The 27,873-nt window shown below is 40.0% G+C and overlaps 3 protein-coding genes, 1 long non-coding RNA gene and 1 pseudogene across 4 annotated transcripts; 1 reads left to right on the top strand and 4 right to left on the bottom strand.

Moving 5' to 3' along the window:
* The first annotated feature begins 1,963 nt into the window (after window positions 1–1,963).
* Window positions 1,964–6,709, top strand: LOC145219761 (uncharacterized). The gene has a single exon (XM_080087076.1). It carries the CDS (start codon window positions 1,964–1,966, stop codon window positions 6,707–6,709), a length of 4,746 nt encoding a protein of 1,581 aa, XP_079943202.1.
* Window positions 6,710–11,103: 4,394 nt separating this feature from the next.
* LOC145219760 (general transcription factor II-I repeat domain-containing protein 2B-like) lies at window positions 11,104–12,900 on the bottom strand. The gene has a single exon (XM_080087075.1). The coding sequence runs from the start codon at window positions 12,898–12,900 to the stop codon at window positions 11,104–11,106; it is 1,797 nt and encodes a 598-aa protein (XP_079943201.1).
* Window positions 12,901–18,923: 6,023 nt separating this feature from the next.
* Window positions 18,924–20,852, bottom strand: LOC145220582 (uncharacterized). Its single transcript, XM_080087792.1, has 5 exons — window positions 20,263–20,852; window positions 20,062–20,206; window positions 19,712–19,967; window positions 19,469–19,649; window positions 18,924–19,304 (listed from the first exon to the last, which is right to left on the bottom strand). The coding sequence occupies exons 1-5, from the start codon at window positions 20,447–20,449 to the stop codon at window positions 19,099–19,101; spliced, it is 975 nt and encodes a 324-aa protein (XP_079943918.1). The 5' UTR covers window positions 20,450–20,852; the 3' UTR covers window positions 18,924–19,098.
* A 341-nt stretch (window positions 20,853–21,193) lies between these two features.
* On the bottom strand, window positions 21,194–21,651 carry LOC145220601 (uncharacterized). Its single transcript, XR_013858230.1, has 2 exons — window positions 21,604–21,651; window positions 21,194–21,523 (listed from the first exon to the last, which is right to left on the bottom strand). It is a non-coding gene; the product is annotated as an uncharacterized LOC145220601 (long non-coding RNA).
* A 1,982-nt stretch (window positions 21,652–23,633) lies between these two features.
* LOC145219758 (uncharacterized) lies at window positions 23,634–25,363 on the bottom strand (annotated as a pseudogene).
* Between the last annotated feature and the right edge of the window lie 2,510 nt (window positions 25,364–27,873).

Below are 27,873 nucleotides of genomic sequence, written 5' to 3'. Positions count from 1 at the left end.
AAATGAATCATGCATTATGTAAGCCTGGCTTCTCAAGCACAAGTAAATACAACCAATATAAACAGTACTGTAACAAGCTCAATCACATTTTAAGAGATCAGGTATATTGAAAGAGAACTAACAGATCACAGAAATGATATTGGTGAAATTTGGAAAATCATTAATAGTTTGCTGTCCCGAAAACAAACTTTACACAAAGCTCCGGCTGAACTAAACTAGATGGTACTGCACATTGCGTTGTCAGCAAATTTAACCAGTTCTTCCAACATAGGAGCAAATATGGCATCATCCATTCCACTGCCAGTTATGCCACCACCTGATAATTCCCACACCATAAAGCCATCATCCTTCTTCTTCTATTACACTACCCCAGATGAGTCGTAAAGCTGTGCCTAGTCATGAAATCCCTATTAAATACATCAAACTGGTCAAAAGCATTATTTCACCTTTGCTTTCAGAGACTTTCAACTGGTGTTTTCAACATGGTGAATACCCCGGGGAACTTAAAATTGCGGAAGTAATACCAATTTATAAAACAGGTTCACAAGTTGAATGCACTAACTACAGACCAATTTCACTACTGTCCCCTTTTGCTAAGATTTTTGAGAAAATTATGTATCAACGTCTGTACAACTATGTTGAAAAATATGAAATGTTAACAACTCACCAGTATGGTTTTCGATGCAATCGGTCCACATCCCTGGCAATTGACGACATCCATGAAAGAGTGTTAGCTGCGCTTGATCAAAAGCAATACACATGTGCTATTTTCTTGGACCTGTCCAAAGCGTTTGACACAGTCGATCACAGGGTTTTGTTGTGGAAGTTGGAGCATTAGTATGGAGTACGGGGAAGCCCCTTAGAACTGTTCCGTAGCTACTGAAGTCATCGTAAACAATGCACACGCATATCAAACGTCACATCACAACTGCTAAACGTAACCTGTGGCTGTCCTCAAGGTTCGTCACTGGCTCCTTTACTCTTTTCGCTTTACATCAATGATTTACCAACGGCATCTAAATTCACAACGAAACTCTTTGCGGATTAACATCAAACATAACAAAATTTTGCGAGCTATTACCCGCAGCCCTTACCGATGTCGCGCTACTCCACTATATCACGATTTGCGTCTTCTAAAGTTTAAAGACATTTACAAACTTGAGGTAGCCAAACTACTACATGCGTTTTGCACTGGTACCCTACCTTCCACATACAACTCTCTGTTTACACCTATTACGTCAGTGCACCATCACAACACCCGAAGGGCTGAAAACCAGATGTTACGTCGTTTTTGTCAACTGTTGTGAATATAACCTTGTCCAGAAAATTGATAACAATCGTCCTGTGACGTAACAGTTAGTGTTCCATTGCGTGACAATTAATGTTCCAATGCGTGACGTCAATTGCCTGTGTACTGTGTATGTTGCAATTATTTTGTAACTTGCCTCGTGGTGTACGTTTGTAAACTGCTGACAGGCATAATTTGAATTGAAGCCATCAATCTAAACTCTGATACCTTTATTTAGCAGCTAGAAAGTATAAATAAATTGCTGAGTTTGATAAAGCTGCATTTGTGAATCATTTTGCTGGTAAGTTTGGCTTTGTACTATAATGTGAAGTTTTGTTCTAAACCTGTAAATGTTTGGTTGTTTGTGCAGGATTTGTTCGGCCTTTAAAGCATCATTTAATACCAAAACCCCTGTGGCCAAACAGTCGGTATGTTTACTTTATTGCGTGTTATATTGTGATTCATGTTTTATATGCTTTCGTTTTTCTTGTGCAGAAAAACCGGATTTGACCAAATTAAAAACGAAATGTCGTTCACTTGGTGTCCGCGTTTTACTTAAGCCACCTTGTGTGACGCTTGCGTGAAAAAAGGGGGACACGCAAAAGAAAGCGTTACATAAAAGTTTTTCGACTGGCCGATTGTCAATCGTTCAGTACCAACGCAATCACGACGAAGATGGCAGCAGACGATCCCGAATTCGAGTTAGATGACGTGAACCAGCGCACGGAAGAATGGGTCGAAGCGAGTGTTCACTCCTTTCGTGATGGCGAACCCTCTACATCGAATCTGCTGGAGAATGTAGCGCAACGCCCACCATCAGTGGATGGTTCGGTGATAAGTAGCGTGCACACATTATCTAGTTCGGCTATCTTAGAAATGAAGCGGAGATCGAAATTAAAACTACAAAATTTACGTCTGCGAATACAGCAGAATTATGAGTTACAGTCTATCCAGAGGGAGAAGGAACGTGTTGAACGCGAGGAAGATCTTCGCCGACGTGAAGAGCGACGGAAGTTGGATGAGATAGAAAAGGCTATCCGATTCAAACATGCACTTCGCATGGCAGAGCTGGAAGTGAACTCCTACGAGGAAGACCCCGTTGAAGTACCCCTATCTGTTCCATTGGTAGGATTAGATACGGCATTAGCACAGCCCTTGGTTACAAAGTCCGACGAACCAAGTAAGTCTGTCCCGCCACCTATTAAACCCAGAAAACTAGGTTTGAAGCCCGAAGTCACTCCGTTCGTGCCCAAATGTTGTTGTAACTGTGCAAACACCAGTAGTGTTATTGGCGAAGTCCGCGAGTTGTCAATGTCTGACCTGCCAGTATGCGCTTTGCCGGAGCCCCAACCGTCAACTAGTAATCAGCGACCTGTTAAGAAAGATGCTAGACTGCCACCCCCACAAATATCAAAGTTTGCCGGTGATCCAATGGAGTACCATGCCTTTATTCGTAGCTTTAAATGCCATATTGCTGACCATGTTTCTGACGACGACATGCGCCTCAGTTATTTGCAGCAATTTTGTGTCGGTGATGCTAACGATTTGATTAAGCATTGTTCCATTCTCAGTGGAGAAGGTGGATACGCCGAAGCCCTAAAACTGCTCAAGGAAAAATATGGCAAGGATCACATCGTTGCACGCACCTGCTTAAATCAGCTACAGTACGGGCCGAAACTTCGCTCGGAAGACGTCAACAGCATGGAGAAATTTGCGAGGTTGATGAAGACGTGTCAAGTGGTACTATCCCAAATCGAAGGCAACGCAGGTTTGGACACATTTCAAAATTTGTTGGCAATTGTGCGTCGTTTGTCCAGTGACATGCAAGAGCAATGGGACAAAGACGTCGCCCGTATAATCAAAACCTATGATCGAGAACCTAATTTCGACGACCTGACTGAATTTGTCGATAATCAAGCTGCCGTGGCGAGTTCGTCGTTTAGACGGGCCAATCACCCCACACGGGAGACGCCTAGTGGTCAAAGAAAAAATAGGGCGGCCACGTACGTCGTGTCGTCTGAGCTGCCGGGAACTGAAGCCCCGCAGGCTCGCTGTTTGTTTTGCATAGGACTCCATGATTTGACTACTTGCAACTCGTTTGAAAACAAGCCTGTCTACCAACGATACGAATTCGCACGGAGGCAAAGACTGTGCTTTAATTGTTTGCAGAAAGGACATAATGCAAGAGATTGCAAGGAGAAGGATCCGTGCAAAATCTCCGGTTGTGATTCCAACTCTCATCATACGCTGCTACATCGGGAGGTTTCTATAGCAGAAGCCAACCGCAGTTTTGCTCCTGTAGAAAAGGTGACCAGTGAAGTTAATTCATTTCACTTGGCGTCAGATTTCAAGCCCTCTGCAATATGTGGCAATACCAGTATATGTGGTGATATGTACATGAATATCGTGCCAGTTCGGGCGCGAAATGGCAACATAGAATTTCTCACTTATGCATTTTTGGACTCTGGTGCCACTAAATCTATGTGTAGTCAACGCCTAGTGGATGTCCTACACTTGCAAGGGGAGTCTCGTACTGTATCGCTTCGAACTGTAGGCAACGAGCAAACTTTGCCAACGAAAATAGTTTCCCTGTCTGTTGCTCCTGCCTTTGATGATGGACCTAGTATTAACCTTAGCAGTGTAATGGCTATCGATAAGCTCCCGGTAAAAACTAACAAGTTACCATCAAAGGCAAAACTGAAAAAGATGTCATACTTACGCGGTTTAGAGTTTCCACAGATCGAAGGTGGAGAAGTGACACTTATGATTGGCGTCGATGCTCCTGAACTGATGATTTTCCAGGAGACGCGCTGCGGCAGCCGCGAACAACCCATTGCAGTAAAAACGGCCCTTGGGTGGTCTTTGTTGGGGCCATCGTTTGCGCCCACCAGCGGGACACGCATTGATTTAAACTACGTAAGTAGTTTTGACGACAACATGAGCAAAGAGATCGACTGTCTGTGGAGAACCGATTTTTCTGATTTAACCGTGATTGAAGACAAGAGAATTTCGCGTGAAGACCGATCGGCGCTCGAAATTATGAAACGGGACGTGCTGCATGTAGACGGTCATTATCAGTTGCCCTTGCTATGGAAAGGAAATCAAACTCAACTTCCGCCAAACCGCGTGTTGGCAGAAAGAAGACTCCGTTCTCTTGAACGAAGACTAAAGAACGACGAGAAACTTCGTGAGCGATACGTTGACACAGCGGAAACTTATATCCAAAAGGGATACGCGAAAAGGGTCTCTTCGCACGATCGCGGCCAAAGTAAACGAGAGTGGTATCTTCCACATCACCCTGTTTTGCACCCGCGCAAGCCTGACAAGGTGCGCGTCGTGTTCGATTGTGCCGCAAAGCATGCAGGCGTTGCATTAAACGATGCCCTAATGAGTGGCTCAGATCTGATGAACAACTTAGTAGGCGTCCTGACAAGGTTTAGAAAGGAACCCGTGGCGGTTGTGTCAGACATTGAATCCATGTTTCATCAAATCCGGGTAAGGCCAGAAGACACTGCGAGCCCTCGTTTCTTGTGGTGGCCCAAAGGCGATCTGTCCAAGCCAGCGGAAGACCACGAAATAACTGTGCATCTATTTGGCGCAACGTCCTCTCCGAGCTGCGCCGCTTTTAGCTTGCTCCAAACTGCGGAAGAGTTTGGCCACGAGTTCAGTGCTGCAGCTACTACAGCGGTAAAATCAAATTTCTACGTGGACGATTGCCTTGCAAGCGTGGCGACCGAGGACGAAGCAATTATATTGGTAAAAGACTTAGGTCGGCTCCTGCAAAGAGTTGGGTTCCACCTAACCAAGTGGATGAGCAACAGTAATAGAGTTTTACAATCAATTCCTTCTGACGAACGGTCCAAGATGGCGAAGAATCATGATCTTAATTCGGACGTATCTGGAAGAATTTTGGGCGTGTTCTGGAACGTCCCAAATAACGAATTTGGATTTGATGTGCAGATGCTTAATAAGTCGCTGACGCGCCGTGGAATTTTGTCTGCCGTCAGTGCGCTGAACGACCCCTTGGGTCTTGTTGCTCCTGCTACAATTAGTGCCAAAGTACTGTTGCAGGACCTTTGTCGTCAAGGGTTAGGATGGGACGAAGACATTTCAAATGAAGACGCTGATCGTTGGAGAGGCTGGATGGTGGGACTTCCTATGTTAAGCCAAGTACGAGTTCAACGCTGCATTAAACCCCCTTCCTTTGAAAAAATAGTTAAGATGGAAATGCACCAGTTTGCTGACGCATCGTCGTCGGCCTACGGGGCAGTTTCTTATCTGCGCCTTGTTAACCACAATACGCAGGTACACTGTTGTTTTTTGCTTGGCAAGTCGCGACTTGCACCGATACATACTGTATCCATACTACGCTTGGAGTTGACGGCAGCGGTGCTAGCGGTTAAAATGTATGGCTTTCTGCGACGAGAGTTGGGCTGCCCCGACTGCGAATCGACGTTCTGGACAGATTCCATGTCGGTGTTGATGAGCATTAGAAATTCTACGAAACGTTTCGAAACCTTTGTAGCAAACCGACTGGCAAAGATTGATAGCAGAAATGAGCAGTGGCGACATGTTCCGTCCAAGTTAAACCCTGCCCACGACTCCTCACGTGGCTTGTCTGTGAAGAAAATGGTGAATAACAACGTTTGGTTGTCCGGCCCACGGTTTCTTTGGGGTGACGAATCTACTTGGCCTAAAGAAGAAGTTTCAAATACAGATGATTTTTTAATGGAAGCAAAGAAGGTCAGTGCAAATTTCACGTGTGGAACCGCTTGCGAGACGGATTATATCTCAAAACTGATCAATCATTACTCTGATTGGAATCGCCTACGACGTGCAACCGCTTGGTTGTTACGGTATAAGCGCGTTTTATTGTCCAAACGGTGTACAGATGCAAATACGACCATTTCCGAAAGGAACCCTCCAGGTTCAAAAGCTGAAGCTGAATTGGCACTGTTTCGAATTGTGCAACAACATGTTGTTCCAGTGGTGATGGACCCACAATCGGACGAACCGCTGACTCCCAATCATTTGATTTTGTTGCGTCCGTCGCCCAACATGCCACCTGGCGTGTTCGTGAAGAAGGACTGTTACGTTCGCCACCATTGGCGACAAGTGCAATACCTGGCCGACCAATTTTGGCGTCGCTGGGTGCGTGAATACTTACCCACTGTCATTGAACGACAGAAGTGGTTTTCGAAGCAGAGGAACATCGAGCCAGGCGACCTAGTGTTGGTCGTAGAAGAATCCATTCCGCGAGCGCGTTGGAGAATCGGCCGAGTGATGTCAACCTTTCCAGATGCGCATGGTGTCGTGCGCTCTGCACTGGTAAGAACCGGTGCTACCTCCGTCAGACGACCTATCACCAAACTGTGTTTGGTGATGGACTCCCGCGGTGATTGCGCGACCGGCAAATTGTAAACGGTTTTGCGATGTGAATTTTCGTTTGTTGTGTTCAGTATATCTTCAACGACGTTTTGTGTTTTAGAATGTATGTCCTCCTGGAGATACATTCGGGTGGGGGTATGTTACGTCGTTTTTGTCAACTGTTGTGAATATAACCTTGTCCAGAAAATTGATAACAATCGTCCTGTGACGTAACAGTTAGTGTTCCATTGCGTGACAATTAATGTTCCAATGCGTGACGTCAATTGCCTGTGTACTGTGTATGTTGCAATTATTTTGTAACTTGCCTCGTGGTGTACGTTTGTAAACTGCTGACAGGCATAATTTGAATTGAAGCCATCAATCTAAACTCTGATACCTTTATTTAGCAGCTAGAAAGTATAAATAAATTGCTGAGTTTGATAAAGCTGCATTTGTGAATCATTTTGCTGGTAAGTTTGGCTTTGTACTATAATGTGAAGTTTTGTTCTAAACCTGTAAATGTTTGGTTGTTTGTGCAGGATTTGTTCGGCCTTTAAAGCATCATTTAATACCAAAACCCCTGTGGCCAAACAGTCGGTATGTTTACTTTATTGCGTGTTATATTGTGATTCATGTTTTATATGCTTTCGTTTTTCTTGTGCAGAAAAACCGGATTTGACCAAATTAAAAACGAAATTTCGTTCACTTGGTGTCCGCGTTTTACTTAAGCCACCTTGTGTGACGCTTGCGTGAAAAAAGGGGGACACGCAAAAGAAAGCGTTACACCAGAATTACTTTCATCCACGCGTAAACACTGCGTTCGGCACATAAACACTGCGTTCGGCTCAATTTCATACGATGTCTCTGCCACGCTTGTCCTCTTTCAAAAAACAGCTTCGCTTGCATTTATGAACGCAATATGACCCATCAACAACTAATTCACTTCCGTGTCCTCGCTCAAACCAGAATACATATAATACAGCTTATCCTCCTATGTCATCACTACCCTAGTTTTCACTTTTTTTTTGTGTGTGTGTGTGTGTGTGTGTTTCAGTTTTATCTTAGTGAAATTTTACGTTTTTATTTTTTATTCTATACTATTATGTTCAACTGGATAACTTGGTCACATACAAAAGAACAAAATACTGCCGTAGGATTCGGTTTTTCAGATCAGCCATCTAGGTCGAAGACAGCGCGGCACCTTTCCCAGCGAACAACATCAGAGATCCCGCGATCGATCTTACAAGAGCAGAGGAGGAGATGCTCGACGGCAACAATTTCATCGTCGCAACGAACTGTCCTCGGGACAATTCTCAAAACTCACTAACCAGGCTGCAAAATCATGTTTCCCATCAAACTGAACCGGTGTGTTCTATTAACATACTTCTTAAACTAAGTTTTTGCCTCTTTTGCCTTCTCGTCACGACGTTCTGGGATGCCAAGAGGAGTTCTATCCGAAATTGAAGTAGATTGCAAATGGTTTTTTCTCGAGCTAAATCCATTTTTTTCTTTAATGAATCAAGGTAATCTTCTGAAATGGCAACGTTCCACACTCTTGTATGTTACCAAATCAGTTTTATCTTAGATTGCCTGTGCGATTCAAATAGAATCCAACGATTAAACTCGGAAATTACAGATGCTAAACAAACACTGCAAAAAAATCGGGCGACAACCTCACGTAATCTCGATTGCAAAACTTAAACACAGAAATTATAATCGTTAAAGTAGGTGAATGCAAGCAGGTCTGTTTTTGGTTTAATTCTTTTAACAGTAAAAAAGGACATGCTTATAAAGGGCAGCGTGAACTGATGGGCAGTAAACAAAAGCAATAACAAAGGTGAAGCTGAAAAACTTTCTCAGTTCGATTTGGATTTGTTCAGCAAAAAGCTGTTAACTACAACAGATTTCAAGGGATTGAAAAAAAAACTGGAGGAAAAAGAGTTTCGCAAAACAACTGTAAGTAGAGCTGTTTGGATAAAAGCAGAAAAGATTTTGGCGTCGGCCAAGGTCGATGGCCTCGCTTGCCGCTGTCTTGCACGTGTAATTTTGTTGTTGCATTTCGTTTATTTTGCTGTGGCCTCCATAGTGTTTTGGATCTAAAACTTTATGGATGATACATATACATAATAGTTTTAAAAGTGATGTTGTTTTTGTATTGTTGTGTTGGTGTTTTAACAGACATGCAGGAAAATTATTAGGGTCATTTTTCAAAAGAGCCACCTGAATTTGCGGCAGCTTGTGACTCTAATGTACTTTTGGACATTAGATGTATGTCAAGATGTTATTGCGACAGAGGCATCAATACCTTGTGTGAATTGGTGCAATTTCCTTCGAGAAGTGAGCTTATTCAGTAGTTAAGATACAAGCGTTTATTGTAACACATTTTTTACATTTGCACACAGAATCTCCTTTCCAGGCCCAACGTGATTGGGGGAGTCGAGCATGTTGTAGCCATTGATGAAACTATGGTGGCAAGCCGTAAACGCGGGTCAAATGCACAAGCGCGCCCGAAACGAGAACAATGGGATTTCGTTGGCGTTAATCTTCAGACTAAGTAAGACATAAAACAACTGTATATTTTTTGGCTTCCAAACTCTGTACAGGGAGTGTTTGTTTGAACTGGTGCCACGCCGGATTGCGCCACGTGACCTCAGGAACAACAATCTGGTCAGATGAATGGGCTGCTTACAACCACTTATGTAGTATAAGGTTTTATTGACGCCTTTCTTTGCTATATAATTACTAATATATTTGTTTGCAGGTTTGCCACAAAAGTACAAGCACTAAACGTTAAACCATTCTTATCGTTTTGTTACCCCAGAAATACACACTAACAATATTGAAAATTTATGGTGTGAGTGCAAACAGAAATTTAAGCGCATGAACGGGGCCTACCGTGATTTCATTCCATCTTGCATAGACGAATAGATGTGGCGAAATAGGCGAGATAATTTGCGATATTTCGCCGATTTGATTAACGCCAACGCGAGCAACCCGTTATATCGGAAGTAAATTACACAAACAGCTTCCCACAAAGCTTTTGTGATAAAGCAAACCTTAGGCCGGGTCTTACGACAATGAGGTACCTCCTGAGCTCTGAGCCATCGTGTTGAAGTAAATAAAAAAAACTTTCCCCGGCAGGCAACATTTTTTCCATCACAATACCTGACATCTTGACGTGGTGTAATTGCTTTTTACTAACACCAGTTCCATGTTTTAAATATTAAAAACAGATTTGTAACAAAAGTGACATTGATAATAATCAATGTTAAATAGACGAGTTCCAGTGTTTGTGAAACATTATGTTTGAAATTTATCGCAAATTTGTAGTTAATTACATTTTAAATAGCGGAAGACAGAAACGCGATAGTGAGGCGCGTGGCTGTCAAAGGACAAACGGAATTTGCTACGTCAAAATGTCAGTATCAAAGCACAAAACAGAAGCAGTAACTGGTTGTTCAGTTATTGTTTCTTCGAAAATCGCCAACAGGTTGGTGAGATGGCCGCGGCTACGGTGCTATCAACTTCCTTGTTTTTTAACACACCGCGTAGCTGACATGATTTAAAAAAAAAAACAGCTCAAACTGCCAAAATGGTTGGATGCGAGTCACCAGTGTCACAACAAACAGTGTTTTCATCTCATTCATCTCAGTCTGGAACTGGGAGGCCTAGTGCGGTATTTCAAATCTGGTTGCTACAAAGGCCTATTATCAGGACTGTCTTATTTTATACTAAGTTTTGTTTCATTTAACTTTTCAAAAACAAAAAGAAGTTAATGTTATACCTGTTTGTGTTCTATAATATTACATATTTTTGCCTTGTATGAAACGTGCAGACCGTTATATAGCATAATTTCTGTTTGGGATCCAGTTTTCCTGGTATCTTGGAAAGTTGATTGCACGCTGGTGTTTGATTAACTTAATTTCTTATTGTTTATTACACAGAAGCAAGCTCGACAAAAAAGGTTTATTGTTAAACAGGAAATCAGTGTGTAAGATGATTTGATATAAATTTAATAAAGCATAAAATCTTTCATTCTTACGAATTGAAGATTCCAATCAATGAGCGATAGGTTCATTGTAGTCTTGATCCACTAAGCCAGGGTTGTCCAAACTTTATGGGACGCGGGACGCATTCGGCAAGGAAATTAGATCGCGGGCCGCAGTTGACATTTTTCCTCTTATACACTGTCTCACCGTACCAGATGTAAAGTAAAACACGTACATGTGTAAATGAATCTTTATATTTATCATAAAAACATATTGGGGAATAGATTAAAGAAGCTAAGATGTGAATACAACGAATAAGAGAGTTTTGGAAATTTTGAGCAACGTCAGTAGACCAGGAAACCTTAAAAATAACTGACAAGTATGAATAAGAATAAACCATAAATTTATTCGTAAAAAATATTTAAGGAAGTACGTAAAACGGTACAGTTTACTTAAAATTCAGTGAGATGGGTGTGCCTGTATTTTGGAAGCCAGCTCCTTTGTGTCAATGTCAACTGAGGTTAAGGCTAAACGAAGGGAGGCTTCGAGAGATGTTTGTTTAAGTAGATTCCTCTCTTTGGATTTAATCGACTTCATTGCGGAAAATGCTGCTTCACAAAGGTAGGTACTGCCAAACATTGACAGCAAGTGCAATCCAAAACGGCGTAAATTAGGATAATGCTCTTCAGAAAGAAGAGGCCAAAATTGAGTGATTGGCAGTGTAGCTTTGCTTAATAAAAACTGGTCACTTTGCAAGTCACACAATTCAAGCTGCAAATCGTCATCGGCTTCTGATATAGTTTTAGTCAGCGGAGCATTGAATACATTGAAGTTTTTCTCAAGGTGCCGGAAATCTTGAAATCGCTTGTTGAAGTCTTCAATGAGGGTATCAAGAGTTTCAACAAAGCAGCAGAAGTTATTGTCCTCTATTTCTTTAGAAATAACGTCACAACTTGGAAAGTGAATCAGAATGTTACTTTGCAGATTACTTTTGAAGAGACATAATTTTTTGCGGAAGCCATCTATGAAACCATACAGAGAAGCAATTGTTTGATTCCTACCCTGTAAACTTAAATTGAGCTTATTCAGATGCTGAGTAATATCTGTGAAAAATGCTAGACCTTTCAGAAAGTTGACGTCTTGCAATAAACCTTTAAACCCATCAGTGTCTGCATTCAGTTCTTCTAAAAAGTTTAGAATCTCATTACGCAGACTGAAGAACTGCTGCAAACATTTCCCAGCACTAAGCCAACGAACAGTAGAATGGAGTGAAACGTCAGAAAATTCTGTATCCAAATCTTTCAAGAAATCAACAAATAGACGATGTCTCAGCGCTTTATTACCGCCTCTAATGAAATTAATAATTTTCATTACATGCTGCATCACATCAGATAAACGTATACAGCGACTAGATAACGATTCTTGATGAATAATGCAATGAAGCATTGGGCAGTCGACTCCAGCATCTCTCAAGTACCCTATAACCCCTCTTTTAGCTCCAGTCATTGATTTGGCACCATCTGTAACGATGCAAGAGCATTTCTGAAATCCACCATACTTGCTCACTAAAGAATTCAGCGCTTCATAAATATCAGATCCTTTCGCAGTGGTAAAAAGTGGGAGTAAGCCGAGTAACTCCTCACTGACATTAAACTGTGAGTCAATACTTCTAATAAAGACAAGCAACTGGCTGACATCCCTTATATCTGTGCTTTCATCAAGAGCGAGAGAAAAATAAACACACTGCTGAATTTGATTCATGACCTTCTCCTGAACGAAATTGCTAAGCTCTTCAACACGTCTAGCAACAGTTTGATGCGAGAGTGGAATTTTTTCAAACCCACGAGCTGCATCGTTAAAGCCCATGGCCTTTCCCATAGCTATTGCACATCGCTTAATGAGATCACCGTCAGAGAATGCCTTTTTGGATTTAGCCATCAAAAGTGATACATCATAAGAAGCAATGGTTGTAGAAGACAAAGGCTTCACTAATTGAAACATGTTTTCTTGACGCTTACGCAGGTTTGATTTGAGATCATTGAGTAGGGCTCGCCGCGCCTCACCAGTGTATTTATCATAGCCAGTGACATGAAGAGTGCTGTAGTGTCGTTGTACATTGTACTCTTTCATAACAGATATCATTTCATTACAAATTAAACATAAAACTCGACCACTTTGTTCTTTCACCAGGAATCTCAATTCCCAACTATCCTTGAATTTACGTTTTTCATCAGAGATTTTTCTTTTCTGAGCCATCGTAAAAAATGTGGCACTAAGTCTGAAAAGAAAGAATAAAACAGAATGTAATGGAGGATTAAGTAAAACTGAAATTATAAAGAATATTCTCAGCATAAAGCACACAGCCAATATTGCAGAAAACATTTTATTTAGAAATGCCTGACGTTTCGAGATAAACTTTTCTCATTTTCAAAGGCTACATTGTACCGGTTAGGGTTGGGCTAAACTGTTGAAAACTAGCATAAGACGTACGAGGCAGAAATTTAAGTTGCGTAATAAACAATAACAATGCCTCTTTACCATTGTATTCATACTTGGTTGTTATGTCACTTATATGCGGATTTTTATAAATTTACCATTTTAAGGTTGTTTTTCTAGGGTCGGCTTATATGCGAGGATATACGGTAATTTTTAAAAGTTTTCTAGAAGAGGCGGCGGGCCGCATTGAAGGAGGTCCAGGCTTTGGACAACCCTGCACTAAGCAATGAAATAGGTGATAAGAATGAGTCGGCGGTTTTGGGCTTTAGAGCAGGGGTCATTTCATCCGGCCCGCGACCACATTTTTTGGTTTGTCAAATCGCATTGATAACTTTGTATCATTTAAAAATCCATCTACTTCTTACGAAAGTTTTCCTGTCGCGATATGTAGAATTAATACTACCTTGTTTTATGGGATTACAACGCGCAGGATTGACCCAAAGCCAGTTTGTTACGTCACAAACAAGATTACAAGTGCTAAATGTGCCCAAACAAATGCTTTCTTTAGTCACTTGTGACGTAATATACAAGCATTGCTTGTAAGATGAGACTAACTATACAATTTAATAGTCGCATCACCAGATTTTTAATGGGATCATAGAAAGACCATATCTTGGCGTCCCTATCAAAATCGCCTTGCGGGCTAAGTTCGGAAAGACGGCGCTAAGTTTGGTGACCCCTGCTTTAGAGAAATAAGTGACCGGTTGATGATCACTTTCGTACCATGTCTTACTCAATATAACTTATATGTTGTATTTACAAAAAAAAAACACACCAAGAAATGCAAAGTAAGTGAATGTGGTGTAAACTATTTAATAAATTATTATTTATCAAAAGTAATTTTTAAGCATGTATGTTTATAAAACAGATGGCAAGCAGAATAAAATGCAATGAAACAGCTGAATATTGTGTTTTTAGAATACGGAGCTCCATTTAAAAAAATGTAGTATGTGGCATTGTTATTGTACTTGTAAAGTGGTTGCTGTTGGTAAAATGTCAATTGCTTATGTTTATAACACAGCCAATGACACAAACATTTTTGGTATGTTACAAAACAGGAAATCGCCAGGTGGGTGTGGTGGGTGCGATGGTTGCGGCTATGGTGCCATCAACTTCCTTGTTGTTTTACACTGGAGCACACTGCGTAACTTATGAAAAACAGCAGCGAAACTTTTCGCCAAAGATTGGCTAATAAAGCAGAGGAGAAGAAAAGAGAAAAATTTGTTAACGATCAAAGCAGAAGAAATCTCTCTGGCTTGCCTTTTCCATATGAACGAAAGAGGAGATGGAAAAAGTTTTGAAACAGAATTTACAATTAGACGCAGTAAAGGCTATTTGTGAGGATAAATTTGCAAGAGTAATATGATAAAGCGAATTAAAACTAAATATCATTCTGATTCTCTATTTAGACTATTCACGAGAAGGAAAGCTGCTGCAAACAGCCCAAAAATACACTGAAACGAAGGGTTCAGAACATCATAAATAGAGCAATTAAAAACTAAATATAACGAGTCTGTGTTTAGAAAATCAACCCACAAAAGGAAACAACAACAAAAACATATTCAAATAGCTAAGTCATCTCAAAGAATAAAAACCAAGCATAATTCTGATTATGAGTTTAGGAAATAGGCCCAAAAGAAGTTTGCTGCAACAGCTAAAAGCTGTACTCAGAAAATTAAGAAATATACCACTGTCACAATTACACCGATTCTTTAAAATCGTTTGCTTTAGATTTTGTTGTTGATGGCCAACAATGGATTTGCTTCACATGCAGCGGACATCAACGTAAAGTAGATGGGTCACCCTAAGCCTTGAAAAAAAAATTAGAACTCAAAGTTGTGCCACCTAAACCTAAACACGTTGGAACGTTATTTCTCCGTTTGTGCCATTTATGAAAGTTGTTGCCTTGCCCAAAGGATCACAAAAAGGTATTCAAGACCTGCAACCAGTAACACTCTTATCACAGTAAAACAGAAACGGTATTTGGAAAACAAGGGTCATCATTTGTAGCAACAAATTAACCCCCTAAAAAATTATGCCGCCTTGGAAAAAAGCATAATTCTAATGCTTTGTTGTCATAGTTTGTTGTTTTTCACGGGGTTCGAACCCAGGACACTCCCGGGGACGAATCCCGATCAGGTTTTTTTTATGTCTGTATATGGGTCACAATACTTTTCGGGTGAGTTTTGCGCCATTGTGGTGAACAAATTGTTTGAATACTCCAGTTCTTTCTCCATAAATTTAGAAAAAAATCGAGTCTCTAATATCGAGAAATGAAAACCATTTTCTCGCGAGAAATTACGTCATCGCACAATTGCAATATATATACTATATCTTCTGACGCAACGTCAGTTTTGAATTTCGTTTGTAGGCGGCAAATTGCCATCGCAGCGGATCATATTAGTTTCTGGTCAGTGTGTATGCTTCCTTTTCTTTGTCTGGTGTCGAATTCTCCAGTTGATTCGCAGCGTGAATCCTTCCCTAACGACCAGTTGATGACAATGGCACCCAGATTCGGTTTTACGATTCTTGGACTCTCTGGCATCAAATTAATATCTAGTTTTGAATACAAGCGTAATGTCTAAGGAAAGCAAATGGAGCGCTTAGAAGTTTTTTTGTGAAGGTTCCAGGATCCGAAAAAGCCTCACGAAGGTTTTCGTTTTCCGAACGGAAAAGACAAAGCCAGGCAGTTTGTGCAAACATTCAACGCTGAAGCGAAAATTGCAGTGGAAGGTCAACTTCAAATGCGTGTTGAAATGAGACAGTTCACTTTAACGCTGGATGAGTGCACATCCACTCGAAACAAACGTTATCTGAATGTTAATGTTCATGCGTGAGATGTTTTTTATTCTGGGCATGGTACGAGTCTAGGGAAGTTTATCTGCTGAATCGAGTCTCCAACTTGTTATCAAACATCTAAATGACTTCGGGTTGGATTTTCAAAAGCAAGTATTTGGCCGTGTAACCGATGGGTGCCGCGGTAATGGTGAAATTTGGAAGGTTGGCTCTGGCCGATCACCAGCAGTGTTTTGCTCATGCCTCCATCTGGCTGTGTGCGATGTGATGTACAAAAATACTCGGGTAATAGCTGATGACTTGGAAACGCTGCAATATTATCCAAATTTACCGAAAGAATCCGATGAGTTTTCTGACGACAATGATGATTTGGAAACCATAACGGACTGGGAAAGCTTCGAGCCAGTTGTCAGCACACCTTTGTCCATTTTGCGCCAGAAACTATCATTGTGATAGAAAAGGTGAGGAAACTGGCACGAATTTTTCGAAGATTTTCTCTGAAAAACGACGAGCGACGAAACCCAGAAGAAACTGGCTTTTTTACGATTCCTGGAATAATCTGCTTTGTTTTCGGCAGAAAACGTTTGGATTCTAAAACTCTTTCAACAAGAAAACTTAGATGAACGCGAGCAAATTGATCCCGACGCGTCTCAGCCGTGCAGCAGCAAGTCCTTAGAACAAAGCCTCACGAAATTTGACACAGAACTGCCGATGATTTCGTCCAGCGACAGAATTTGAAGCGTTTCAAGGCACATGTTCCAGGACAGCAAATTTGGAGAAACTCTACCAAGCTATGCTGTCAATACCACCCACTAGCGTTCAAGCTAAACGCGCTTTTTGGAGCTGTTTATTTTGTTTTCAAACTACGTTCTCGATTGTCAGACTTCACAATAAACATGTTAACATTTCTTAAAGTTTACTTTAACAACCCATGATTGTTTTAACCGTGTCCAGTTTCAAGTTGTTTTTGTACCACATCGTATATTCATGCTCATAACTAAAAAATAAATGATGGCAAAGTCGAAAAGTGTGAATTACGACAATAGATGAAAAAATTAAGAAAATTATGTGACGTTCTAAAAAATGCGTCACCTCCGATAACGTTTATATTTTGTTTTAACCTAGAGCGCACTGGTCAGTATTGCTTTCCAGTCAGTAGTCACGCTTGGTTGTGTTATTCGCTTAGTTTATTTGCCAGTTTGGTAGGAAGCGATGCGCAAACCATGCGTTTTCGTTGCGCCCAACAGAAAAAGTTTATCACGAGAACTGAATTTTTACTTTCTAGTTCCAATAATAAGGTACGGGAAAAACGCGTACAAACAGAGGAAGGAATTGCCACTGGGGAAATTGATTCATAACGCTTGCCAACGTAGTAGTCTTGCACTTTGTTGCCGAATACAACTTTGAACAAAGCTGGTAGATTCAAGCCGTATATTAATGATATTTTATGGATTTAATTAGGCCAGAAGACCACAACTGCCATCAAGACAGCGCTGTAAGAGTCTTTCCTTTAAGTTGGGACTCCTTTAGGGGAATTTTCCAACGAGGATGAGACTGGTCACGTTGAATTCTTGGAAGTAGCTTATTGCTGTTCAACTTCAAACAATTTGCATTTTATAACGCAAGACCATGTTAAGGAACCATCCAAGAACCACTGTTTTTGCATGAGACGTCTCATCATTCTAGGACAGGATTTTGGTGGGATTGTGTTGAGGGAAGCAAGTACGAAGATTAAATCAATTGCAGGGCGAGCTTCGTCTAAACAGACTTAGAAAAAAGTGCCAACTTCCCTGAATTAATTACTGAGCAATGTTTAAAGAAGCGAGAAAGTGGACACAGCGTTTCGCGCCTCCAAACAAAAAAATGCAGACCGCTTGGGGTACGTCTTTTCCACGTCGACAAAAGAAAGGAATCTACAAACCCTCGCTAAAATCGTATACATCCCGAACAGCTGCCTTTCAAAGACTTGGACGCTTGCGAAGCAAAGTGGCTTAAGTTGCCCAAGCCACTATCAACATTCAAAAAATGGTTGTGCCCAGGGTGCGTTAACTTAATTTTATTTGCTTTTATATTTTGCTGATTTTTTTAGTAATTTCATTTAGACTAAGTTATTTGTTTGTGTGCCCCCCTGATTTCTTCCGTTTAGTCTCGTCTCCCCCTTTCCTTTTTTCTTAGACGCAGTTCTGTTCTAGACCTTGTGTAGTTAGCAAACGCTTGTAGCAATTCGCTGTTTTGGTAATATGAGTTGGTGTTATTGCTTGGTTAGTTTTACTTTCAGACCCGTTGTTTCGAATATCGTTAAACAATATTTGTTGCCTGATTTTGATTAGGAAGCACTGTTGCTTCGTCAATTATTCATACGTGTATATTTAATTATATTTTTTCTTGGAAGTTTCGGTCGAAATTTGGGATTTCTTTAAATTCTTAGTGGCAGCCCTGATCCACAGACAACAGCTCGTAACAATGGGTTGGATCAGCTCACTGGAGAAAATGTTGTCATCCGTTTTAGTCGACTTTTGATAGACTTCGCTCCAGTCAGAACAATCTCCAAGTCCATTGAATTTTTGTTCGTTTGCGCCAGTAGACGTTAAATGTTGTAATACCTTTCCGTTTTCAAAAAAGAGTGGTTGTTTGCTTCTGTCCTTCCATGACGCTACTGTTCAGTTGTATTTCGCAACGTTTTGCTCGACCTTTTGAATGTTGATATATTTTTTGTAGGCCAAGGTATTCCCGTGGCGTCATCATCAACCCTGGACATCCCAGTCAGAAATTTTAGTGCGGGCCTTAGTCGAAATATCTTCGAGTTTAGTATGGCCCGTAACTTGCTCATCGGAGTTACCCCATAGATTTATCACTGGCGGGAGACAGGAAAGGTAACATCGGCCCATGTTAGATTATCGCTGATTTCCCTTGGTAGGTCCTTATATATGGGCCTAACGTGGAAGTAGCCTGGCCACACATATCCCTGCTTTACACCAAATGCAAAATCCCTGCAGCAATTATTTATTGTCTTTGCAATGACAGTGGTCATACAGTGTATGACATGCACGGTTAGTTAAAGAACGAATATAACAAACAAACGAATAGTTTAAACGGCAGGTTGGGACAAAAGTCGTTTAGGCAGCATTTTGCCAGATGCAACCTTTGCCCCAAACCTAAATTTCATTCCATGTCATTACAGTCTTCACATGGTATGGTGTCTGTGCTGGTATTGCTGTCACTCTCACTTGAATTTTCAATTTCTTTTCTCTTTTGTCTTCTTTCCTCGCGCCCCCCATTCCAATCCCAAACACCAGCCAAAGAAACTTTCACTTCATTTTCAATGTTATCGATTGTTGCATCCTTATAGGATGTGAATTGCAATACCCCTAAGATGAAAAAAATGGTTGGCACTTGGCAGTGTGATTAGTAAGGTAAAAGTTATAAATATGTATGTTTTAGCATACTTACATAATTTGGTTTGAAATGTAAAGATTATACATCATTTTTGGCAATTATTAAAATTGTACATGATTTTAATTAAGTAACTTACGAGTTAAAAGTGTGTAGACTTGATGTTTTTTAAAAGACTTCTTGGTTGGTTGCCGTTTGTTTCCTAAACCAGACCATGAATAAGTTATGGCCAATTCCTGACTAAAAAACAGCTTTATGAAGCTCCGTATTGTTGATCTTAATGATGCTCTCTCTGTTCGTTTTGCTATATCCTTATAATCCTGCGAATTTTAAAAAGTCAGTTTTTGTGCAGAAATGGTACATAAAATTTTTCACTACATACCGTAACATTCTGCAAAATGTTGTTTAATTCGAACTCGTTTGATGCAGGTTTAAAATCAAAAAATTGTTCGTCATCTTTCATGACCAGCAATGAATCAACTTTTCTTTCTAGTCTTGTTGTTATTCGAGTGAGTTGGTTTAGCTGGGCAGATAGTCTCATTATTTCATGGAGTAGATTCGCTGTTTGTGGCATTGTTGTACTTTTTGCTTTCTGCTTTTTCGGGGCTCTCACACTCTGATCTGGTACCAAAAAGGAACTGAAACAAAAAACATTATTTGGATTTCATTTTGTTAGGTTCATTAGACCTTATACACATTTATGAAATTAGTAATAAAACATAAAATACATACCGCTCTTGTGAAAGACTATTGTTGCGGACAAGTGGAGGTATGAAGCAATCATTTTGTGAGGTATTTTGTCCCAAACTGTTTTTTTCTTCTGAAGATTCGACGTCACTTAATGTGTATGCTTTTTTCAGGCACCGATCATATGATTCTACAAAAAATACACTTTTAAACATACAGATTACATTACTATTAACACATACATACTTGATTGGCATAATATTTTGCATGCATACACTTTCCAGTTTGGTTCAGGAAGAACACAGTCTCGAGCCATCTGCTGTATATCACCTGAATTAGGCCATTTGCACAAGGAGGTATCAACCATCCAACCACAATGAACAATATCAGATGTACCACCATTAGTAAACTTGACACAGACAAAGTTTTTCATTTTGTTTCTTAACTTACACCAAAGTCCTGCAAAACAAATTGGGATGTCACAAATGTTTGTAATGTACACTTACAATAATACAGAACAATGTAAAAACCATAATATAGCAAAACACATATAACGCCACAACCTTATTCAATGGAATGAATGATTTCCATTGCAACAAATCCTTTTTTATAAGGAAGAATAATACATTTACAAATTTTACCACTGGCATTAATAACCTGATATGAATCACTTAAACAGTCAACATTAAACACTCCAACAGCAGAGGAGGGCACAGGTTTCTTGAATAATGTTGTAACATTTCTGTACTTTTTAATAATGAATAAAACATTTGTACCATGCAAGATTATGTCAAATACTTTTGCAATGGTTCCATTAAATTGTATAGTTGAATTAGCAACCGAGTTACAGTCAGAATAAAGTCTAAATTTCCGAAAATGTACTGCATTTGAAAACCCAGGCAGTGTAATACCTCCTTCAATAATGCCAGCAGCAGCACCTTTATTAAGTCCAGCAAATTTGCTATGTGTCATAGACAATATATTTTCATTAGAATGAAATGCGTAATAACTGACTTGCTGCAATGGTTTATAACCAGATTTTACATACTTCTTTAACAGACCAAGATAACTTTCAAATACAAAACAGTTTACCAAATCAAGGGATCCATAGTTTTTGTAGTCATCTACCAAATGAACAAGACTATGTACATTATAGGTAACAAAACCTTTGCCATAAATTGTTGTACACTTACTTACAAAGTCATAAAGCAATTTTGAGCATAGATGAAGACTGGTTTCATTAGAGGAAGATGAAAGCAAAATTCTCATGGCAATGAATAAACTTTTAAAGTGCCTATACCTCTTAATTGATATAGTATTTTTACATTTTAATAACACAGCACCAGTATACAGAAGAAATAATCTCAACTCCGATGCTTTCCAATATGGGAGCTCTGATAGATTCCTCATTTTGCGATTAAACTCAACTGGTATATAGTCTTTGTATATTTCTATCCGTTCATTTATAATGGATATGGATGACGATGAAAGCTTGGCTGTGTACTGTCTTAAAATACATATTTATATATATATATTTAGTTGTTTATCAAGCGTTTTAAAATTCACAACACAAAGTGCAAAATTTACCTTTTCACTCCCTTCCACCAAGACAATAAACGTTTAGTAACCCCTAAAAAAATTTTTTTTTGTCATCTTTTTTTTAATTTTTTTAGCACATCCATGTGTTAAGGGATATACACAACAATAAAACACAACAATAACGTATATACAATGGTACCAGTACCACATCATGGGTACTTGTTGAATGTGGTACTGGTACTAAAACAAATCGATCCCCGCTTCTTCCATGGCTTGTAATAATACATTGTCACTGCAATCTGTGGATAGTGACTCTATCTCACAGAAGCATTGAGCATCCATGCCCCTGTGCTCACACCTCCTTCCATCATCAATCCATTCGCTGGGCATTACTATGCTCTCCAATACTCTTCGATCTTCTTCTTGTGCCGCCTCCCTTGTCTTTGGGTCTTCGTACTTCTTCTTTGCCTCGTTGAATTCTCTTCTTGTCTTCAACGGTACGTTTGGATCCCTGGCGTGTTTTGTAAAGTCATATGTATCTCCGAACCAGTTACCAGTTCCTCATCATCGTCTTTTTTCTTTTTTTCAGGCACTTCACTTTCGGGAACCGCCTTTCTTTTTTGTACCGGTGATGAGGTACTGGTACTCGGTTCTTCATCGCTCTCATCCTCACTGCTGGCCCCTTCAAATTCCTCGACTACATTGTTGATATAGTCGGCCATCTTTACGATATCTTCGTCTATGGGCGTCTCCTTTAGCAGCTCTGTCATGACTTCTTTCGCCAACTCTATGATTATCTCGTTAGTGCGAGACCCTTTTATCTCCTTTTGTGACCCTGTTTCCGGGTTTTTGGCGTCCTCTGGCCACATCGCTTGAATAAAGCGCCTCTTCATTGGCTGGAGATCGCCAAGACTTGCCAACTTAATCATTGGATTCCTAGTATTGGTGGTAATATAGGCGCATGTCGCCTTATTGTCTTGGCGATCTCCGTGGGTCTTTGCACTCCAATTTGAGTGGTACATGAACTTCACTGCACTTATGAGGGCGTCATTATTGAAAAATGACGAACCCGCATCGTCAATCTTTAAGACTTTATGCTTGTGGCGCAGCGCCATCTGCCCCACTCCTTGCGAGTCGTTGGTAAGAGTACTCGCATACTCCATGGGGAACAAGAACTGACCTAATAAGGTCTTGCCCTTGCCTGCTGCCCCATGGAGACAGAAGTGGGGTGCGAAGCGGATGCCGTCCTGCTCCTCATTCCTTGCTTCAAGCGCTGCGCACACTAGAGCGATCTTCAGCTCGAAGGTATTTAACTTGCTGTCATTCCATTCTGTCTGTTTGGCTTCATTGATGATATCGTTAATGATAGCAGTGCCTTCTTTAATACTCCACTCCTCGTATTTCTTTTTGTTAACGCGTCTGAACGCCTTCTTCATCTTGCGGTTCGCCTTCCCGAAGTTGACGGTGTTGTACGCTCTTTTTGCGAGCGTTTCAGGGAAGGCGAAATCCTTCTCGAAGAGGCGTTCTTTAAATGCGTTGCAAGACGGTTTGGTGTCAAATGAATTGGCCACCTCCTCTGCGATCTTCTGCCATCTACTTTGGTTGCCATATTGTTTTTTCTCGTTGTGTATTTTTTCTAACAGCTCGGGTGGAATTATTTGCTCTTTCTTGTACATATACTTTATATACGATGCCATGTCCTTCACGGGGGCGATATACTTTACGCTTATTCCCATGCTTGTGAGGATCCTTGTTACACTTTTTTTGGTCAGAGCTGTTGGCCTGCCACTCCCATCTTGATTCACACTTGTGAATAATCCATGACGGTGGCCCTGGTTCGACTGGCCCCGTTCCGCATTCCCGAGATATATAACTCCACTTGGGATCTGGTGGATCCCCTCCACTTCCGCATCGGTTGTAAAGGCCCATTTTCGGGCGCGGTAGTTTGTATTTTCTTCGCTCGGCAAGTTCATTTTTGTACTGGTGATATAGCTCGTATTGCAAATTTTTCAACACAGCGTTGTTTTCTGCTACAGTTTTATTAAGATCACTTTTATAATAGTTTTTTGCTATACTTTCTATAGTAGAAGAAGCAGGTAACTTTTGGTTATACATTTTGTAATGATATAATCCAGGACAAAACATTGTATCATATCCACACCAAAGTCAGCAAGCACAGAAATACCAGTGTGGTGATTTTCGTGAGTATGTGAAACAAAATCCTCATTGGTTCTAAAACTGCCATGACCAAGTAAACAAACATGGTGAGAATAATCATCATATACACCAGTTACTGTACAACGTTCACAGCTATTGTAGGCACAATGCGATTTAATTTTTTTAAGTGAAGATCTTGCTGGAGCATCACAAACAAAAATTCCCTTGCCAGCCATTTGAAACTTTAAGTTATCACAAGAAATGGGATGGGAATGAAGACGTTGGATGTCATTTAGAAAGTCTTTTAGTAAAACTTCTGGATCTGGCATTTCGCGACAAGTTGACTTTTCTGTCGAGAATATACCAATGCATATAGGTCTACTCTTGACTTTGTAAATTGTACACAGTATCGGGTACATTTTAAAGTCTGGTGAATGTTGAAATAAAGGCAACCCATCAATGTTAATCACCAAGGAATACTGAACAGTACCAGAGATGTGATTAAATGTGTTATACAACAAGTCTTTTAAAGAAGACATCCAGTTTCTGAAGTGAACATACTTTCCATGAATCATTGACTTGTATTGAATGACATTGGTAATTTAGTGTGAATAGCATGCAGGCCCTTTAACAACCTTGACACCGAAGTTTTGGGTACATTGACTTCATTAAGAGCCCATGATCTTATTATTTTTGTGATATCAGGATCAGTGTTTGAATGGAAAGGAATGTGCTCTGCTCTTTTTTCAACCAAACCTTCTTCTTGGCAACTGTAAACATGGTCACAATTAAATGATTCTTCTGAAGCTTGATCTGAGTCTGAGCTTAGTTCAGCTGCTGGTAAAACATTGCAAAAATCAGTTTCGTTATGGGCCTGGGTATTTACACTGGTTGATGGGGATTCGCTGGGGTTGCTGCCAATGGCTGACATATGGATATTTTGTATAGTTTTAGTACTCGTACTATCTTCATCACTCTGAAAATCATTTTGTCGCAATGTGTTTTGACGACGAAGCCATTTTTGTTTTCTGGACAGTGCATTATAAGATTTGTAAAATGTTCTTTTACTCTTTGGTCTTCCCATTGCATTAAACACCAAATGTAATAGCAGTAGCAGAAACTTAACTATAAAGAGTAAGTTGGAAAAATGTAGATTAGTCTTGCCAGCAGTTACCGTGGCCTACATTTAGAAGATTTTACATTTTTCATTATACATTCCACAAACCTGCAGCCTTATAGTTTGTGTCATAAAGCAATGTATGCCACAAACTTTAATTAACACCTGGAGCCTAAATCAAATACACTGCGTATTTTATGCACTAACGGACTTCACACAACTTGAATCCACCTAAACACGCGCCACCCGCCAAAACCGAAATCGTTATAGCGAAATCAAGTCCGGTGTCTTGCCAAACTTTTTCAAAAAGATAAAACGTGGGAATAAATGGACTCACAGTGACGAAACCAGCCAACAATTTTAAAATATTTTGCATAGTTTGTGCATGTGTACAGCGAGTGTAAAAACCGCTCTATTGATAAATTATATGCCCCCGCGTTTTATGTATAGGACGTATTATTCTGTAATAAGATACAAATTTAAACAGTAAATTTAATGTAAAGTCATTGATTTGGCAATAAGACAAGATTTCAAAAATACCATCGGCACATCCACAATTTACCCATGGGTTATCGCAGAAAATCATAGAAACAGTTTTCCACAAGATTAACATAGTTTGCAATAACATGAATTAAAATATTGTTTGCTTGTTAAAACATCGTCTCCACAACCTCAAATAAAAAAAATGTCTAAGAACACTCATCTGAGATAATCTCAGATAAACCACTGCTAATTCGAACAGTGACCCAAATCCCTAGTTTGGCCCGGGGATAACTCCGAGATATTTTCTGACTGGGATGCTGAAGAGCTAAATAAATTCTCTAAAAACAACACTCTTTTCGACTTGCTCGGTTTTGGGAATAATCTATTTGGACGCCTATGTGGGAATCGACACGCGACTTTTTAGATCCAGAAGATGCTTTCATTCCAGAAACCTGCAGAGATTTTTTTTTGTATAATAAACGGATGGATAGTTTTTTCGGTAAATGACTAATAACTCGGCAACCTTAGCAGAATGGAAATAGTTTTGGATGAAGTAAAGAAACATCAAGTTCATATACATGTGTACAGGTTTTTTTTTAAGGTTTGGTTTGGGTGACCGTTAAATCGTTTTAAGAGACCGCAAGTGTTTCATTTAAATACCAAAAAATAGTACTGTAGTTGCAAATCCAAATTTTGGGAAACCGCTGGAGAAGTTTGACCTTAAAAAAACACTGCATGTGTATCAATAATGAAGATTCCAGTGCACATGAGTCATTGGATTATTGCCGTTTTGCAAGTCGTTTCAATAGTTCTAGCATACAAGACTTTCATCTTTACGTTTTTTATTTTTTTCCCAGTTACACAAAGTTTGCAAAATGATTGATGAGTATATCATTGTAAAACTAGCAGTTGCTGGACAGGATTCTTGTTTTTTCGTCAAGGCAACCATTCTAAAGTTCTTCAAAATGTCGTCCATTAAGTAAAACCACTCTTACGCTTCGGTTACATCTTTCTGTTCTTTGCCTTGTGGTTCTGGCCACTAAGTTATCTTGATCAACAACAGCGTTCACTGGGTACATGCTGGGGTTGTGGATCAATAACATGAAATTCGCGCAAGTTCATGTGAGTAAGTCGACAGTGATCTTTAGGAGGGTGGCCGTCGTTCTGTCTCCGAGCGGCTGAAACATTATTACTTAAACGGGCATTTGGTTTTAACAAAAAACGCGACAAGTTTTCATTCTTCTGCAAGGGTCCGCTCATATACGCACCAAAGTCGCTTGTCTTACCTTAAAATTGAATGTACGTTTGTAATAAGGAACAGAAATATCGCATGTAACCAAACCGAACACAATCCTCCTTTAATGGATCAACACCAAGGCCGCGGTAACAAGTACACTGCTTTAAAATGGTTTCTAAAATGGCATTTCATCTCGTGAGAGTGCTTTAAAATGCGGAAACTTTGGATTCAGGGGGGAAAACTCATTTGAGGTGACCAGGTAAAAGCGCAGAATAACATGGCATAGGATTGGTTTAGGACCAAATAATTGCGGTTGTTTGGACGCACACAAAGTTATTGTTCTTTTTATCCACAAAAGTGATTTCTCCTTGATCCAAAACAGTTGGAATATACCGCCGTTTGATCATGTTGATATCATACTTGCATCTGTAAAATCTAATCGCGGGTAACACAATAACGAGGTATTTCACAACATCACGCGGCCAAGAAAGAGCTTCTTAGTCTGGGTTTCAATGAACCAACTCAAAATACACTTCTTGTTTTGGATGTCAAACTTTTCACAACTTGACAGAAATGTCACGTCCACCAGTGGAAACACTGTGATACAGTCTGTGATAAGTATATTTACATTGCGTAACGCAAATTGTGAAGAACGTGCCACAATGGCAATAGGTGATTGAACGGAAGAAAAAAGGCTAGTTAAGCTGGTTACAACGGGAAGAATAAACAATTATAACAACAAAATTAGGCCTACGAGAAGCAAAGAAGCTAGGAAACATGAAAAAACAACAAATACAATCACGATGTGTTTGGTCCAGGGTGTAGCGGGCACATTGGTTTGGCTAAGTAATTGATAGTTTCCATGAAAATCATGTTTATTGAGACATATGACATTGGTCGGTGTTATTTAAATGTTTTATGAGTTTTATTAATTTTTTCTGTTAAATTCTTATTGTATTATTTCTAGCCTCAAACTTCTTCGTTTTTATACTTTAGCGTGGCCCCAAGCTTGAATAGCGTTCCAATCGTTGATGTAGGTACTGCGCTCATAATTGATGTTACTTCTACTGTTTCTGTGGTGACTGCAGTTGGAACTTTGTAGGGGTTTCATAAGGTCCCATATATCTATGGGGTAAATACCTATAAAAATGTTTGTGTATTTGAAGTTGATGTCTAATTAGGCCTACTATTTTCTTCACTTAATTAGTGGTGCAGTGAAACCCCGTCGAGGACTTTTCTTCCCGTACAAATAGGAAATCCCATCCAGCTCCTTGCTACCACGGCCGTTTCACCTTGCAACTGGTTTACCCCGACCACAGGGGGG

The sequence above is a fragment of the Phallusia mammillata genome, chromosome 3 (assembly GCF_965637545.1).
Source record: "Phallusia mammillata chromosome 3, kaPhaMamm4.hap1.1, whole genome shotgun sequence".
Taxonomy (NCBI): domain Eukaryota; kingdom Metazoa; phylum Chordata; class Ascidiacea; order Phlebobranchia; family Ascidiidae; genus Phallusia; species Phallusia mammillata.
The sequence above is the reverse complement of the archived record's forward strand: the minus strand, read 5'-3'. Positions and strand labels throughout refer to the sequence as shown.

Coding starts and splice junctions, on each gene's coding strand:
- LOC145219761 (XM_080087076.1), top strand. CDS start 1,964: ATGGCAGCAGACGATCCCGAATTCGAGTTAGATGACGTGAACCAGCGC.
- LOC145219760 (XM_080087075.1), bottom strand. CDS start 12,900: ATGGCTCAGAAAAGAAAAATCTCTGATGAAAAACGTAAATTCAAGGAT.
- LOC145220582 (XM_080087792.1), bottom strand. CDS start 20,449: ATGAAAAACTTTGTCTGTGTCAAGTTTACTAATGGTGGTACATCTGAT. Junction 20,207..20,262: donor CAAAATATTATGCCAATCAA/GTATGTATGTGT, acceptor TATTTTTTGTAG/AATCATATGATCGGTGCCTG. Junction 19,305..19,468: donor AGTCTACACACTTTTAACTC/GTAAGTTACTTA, acceptor TTTTCATCTTAG/GGGTATTGCAATTCACATCC.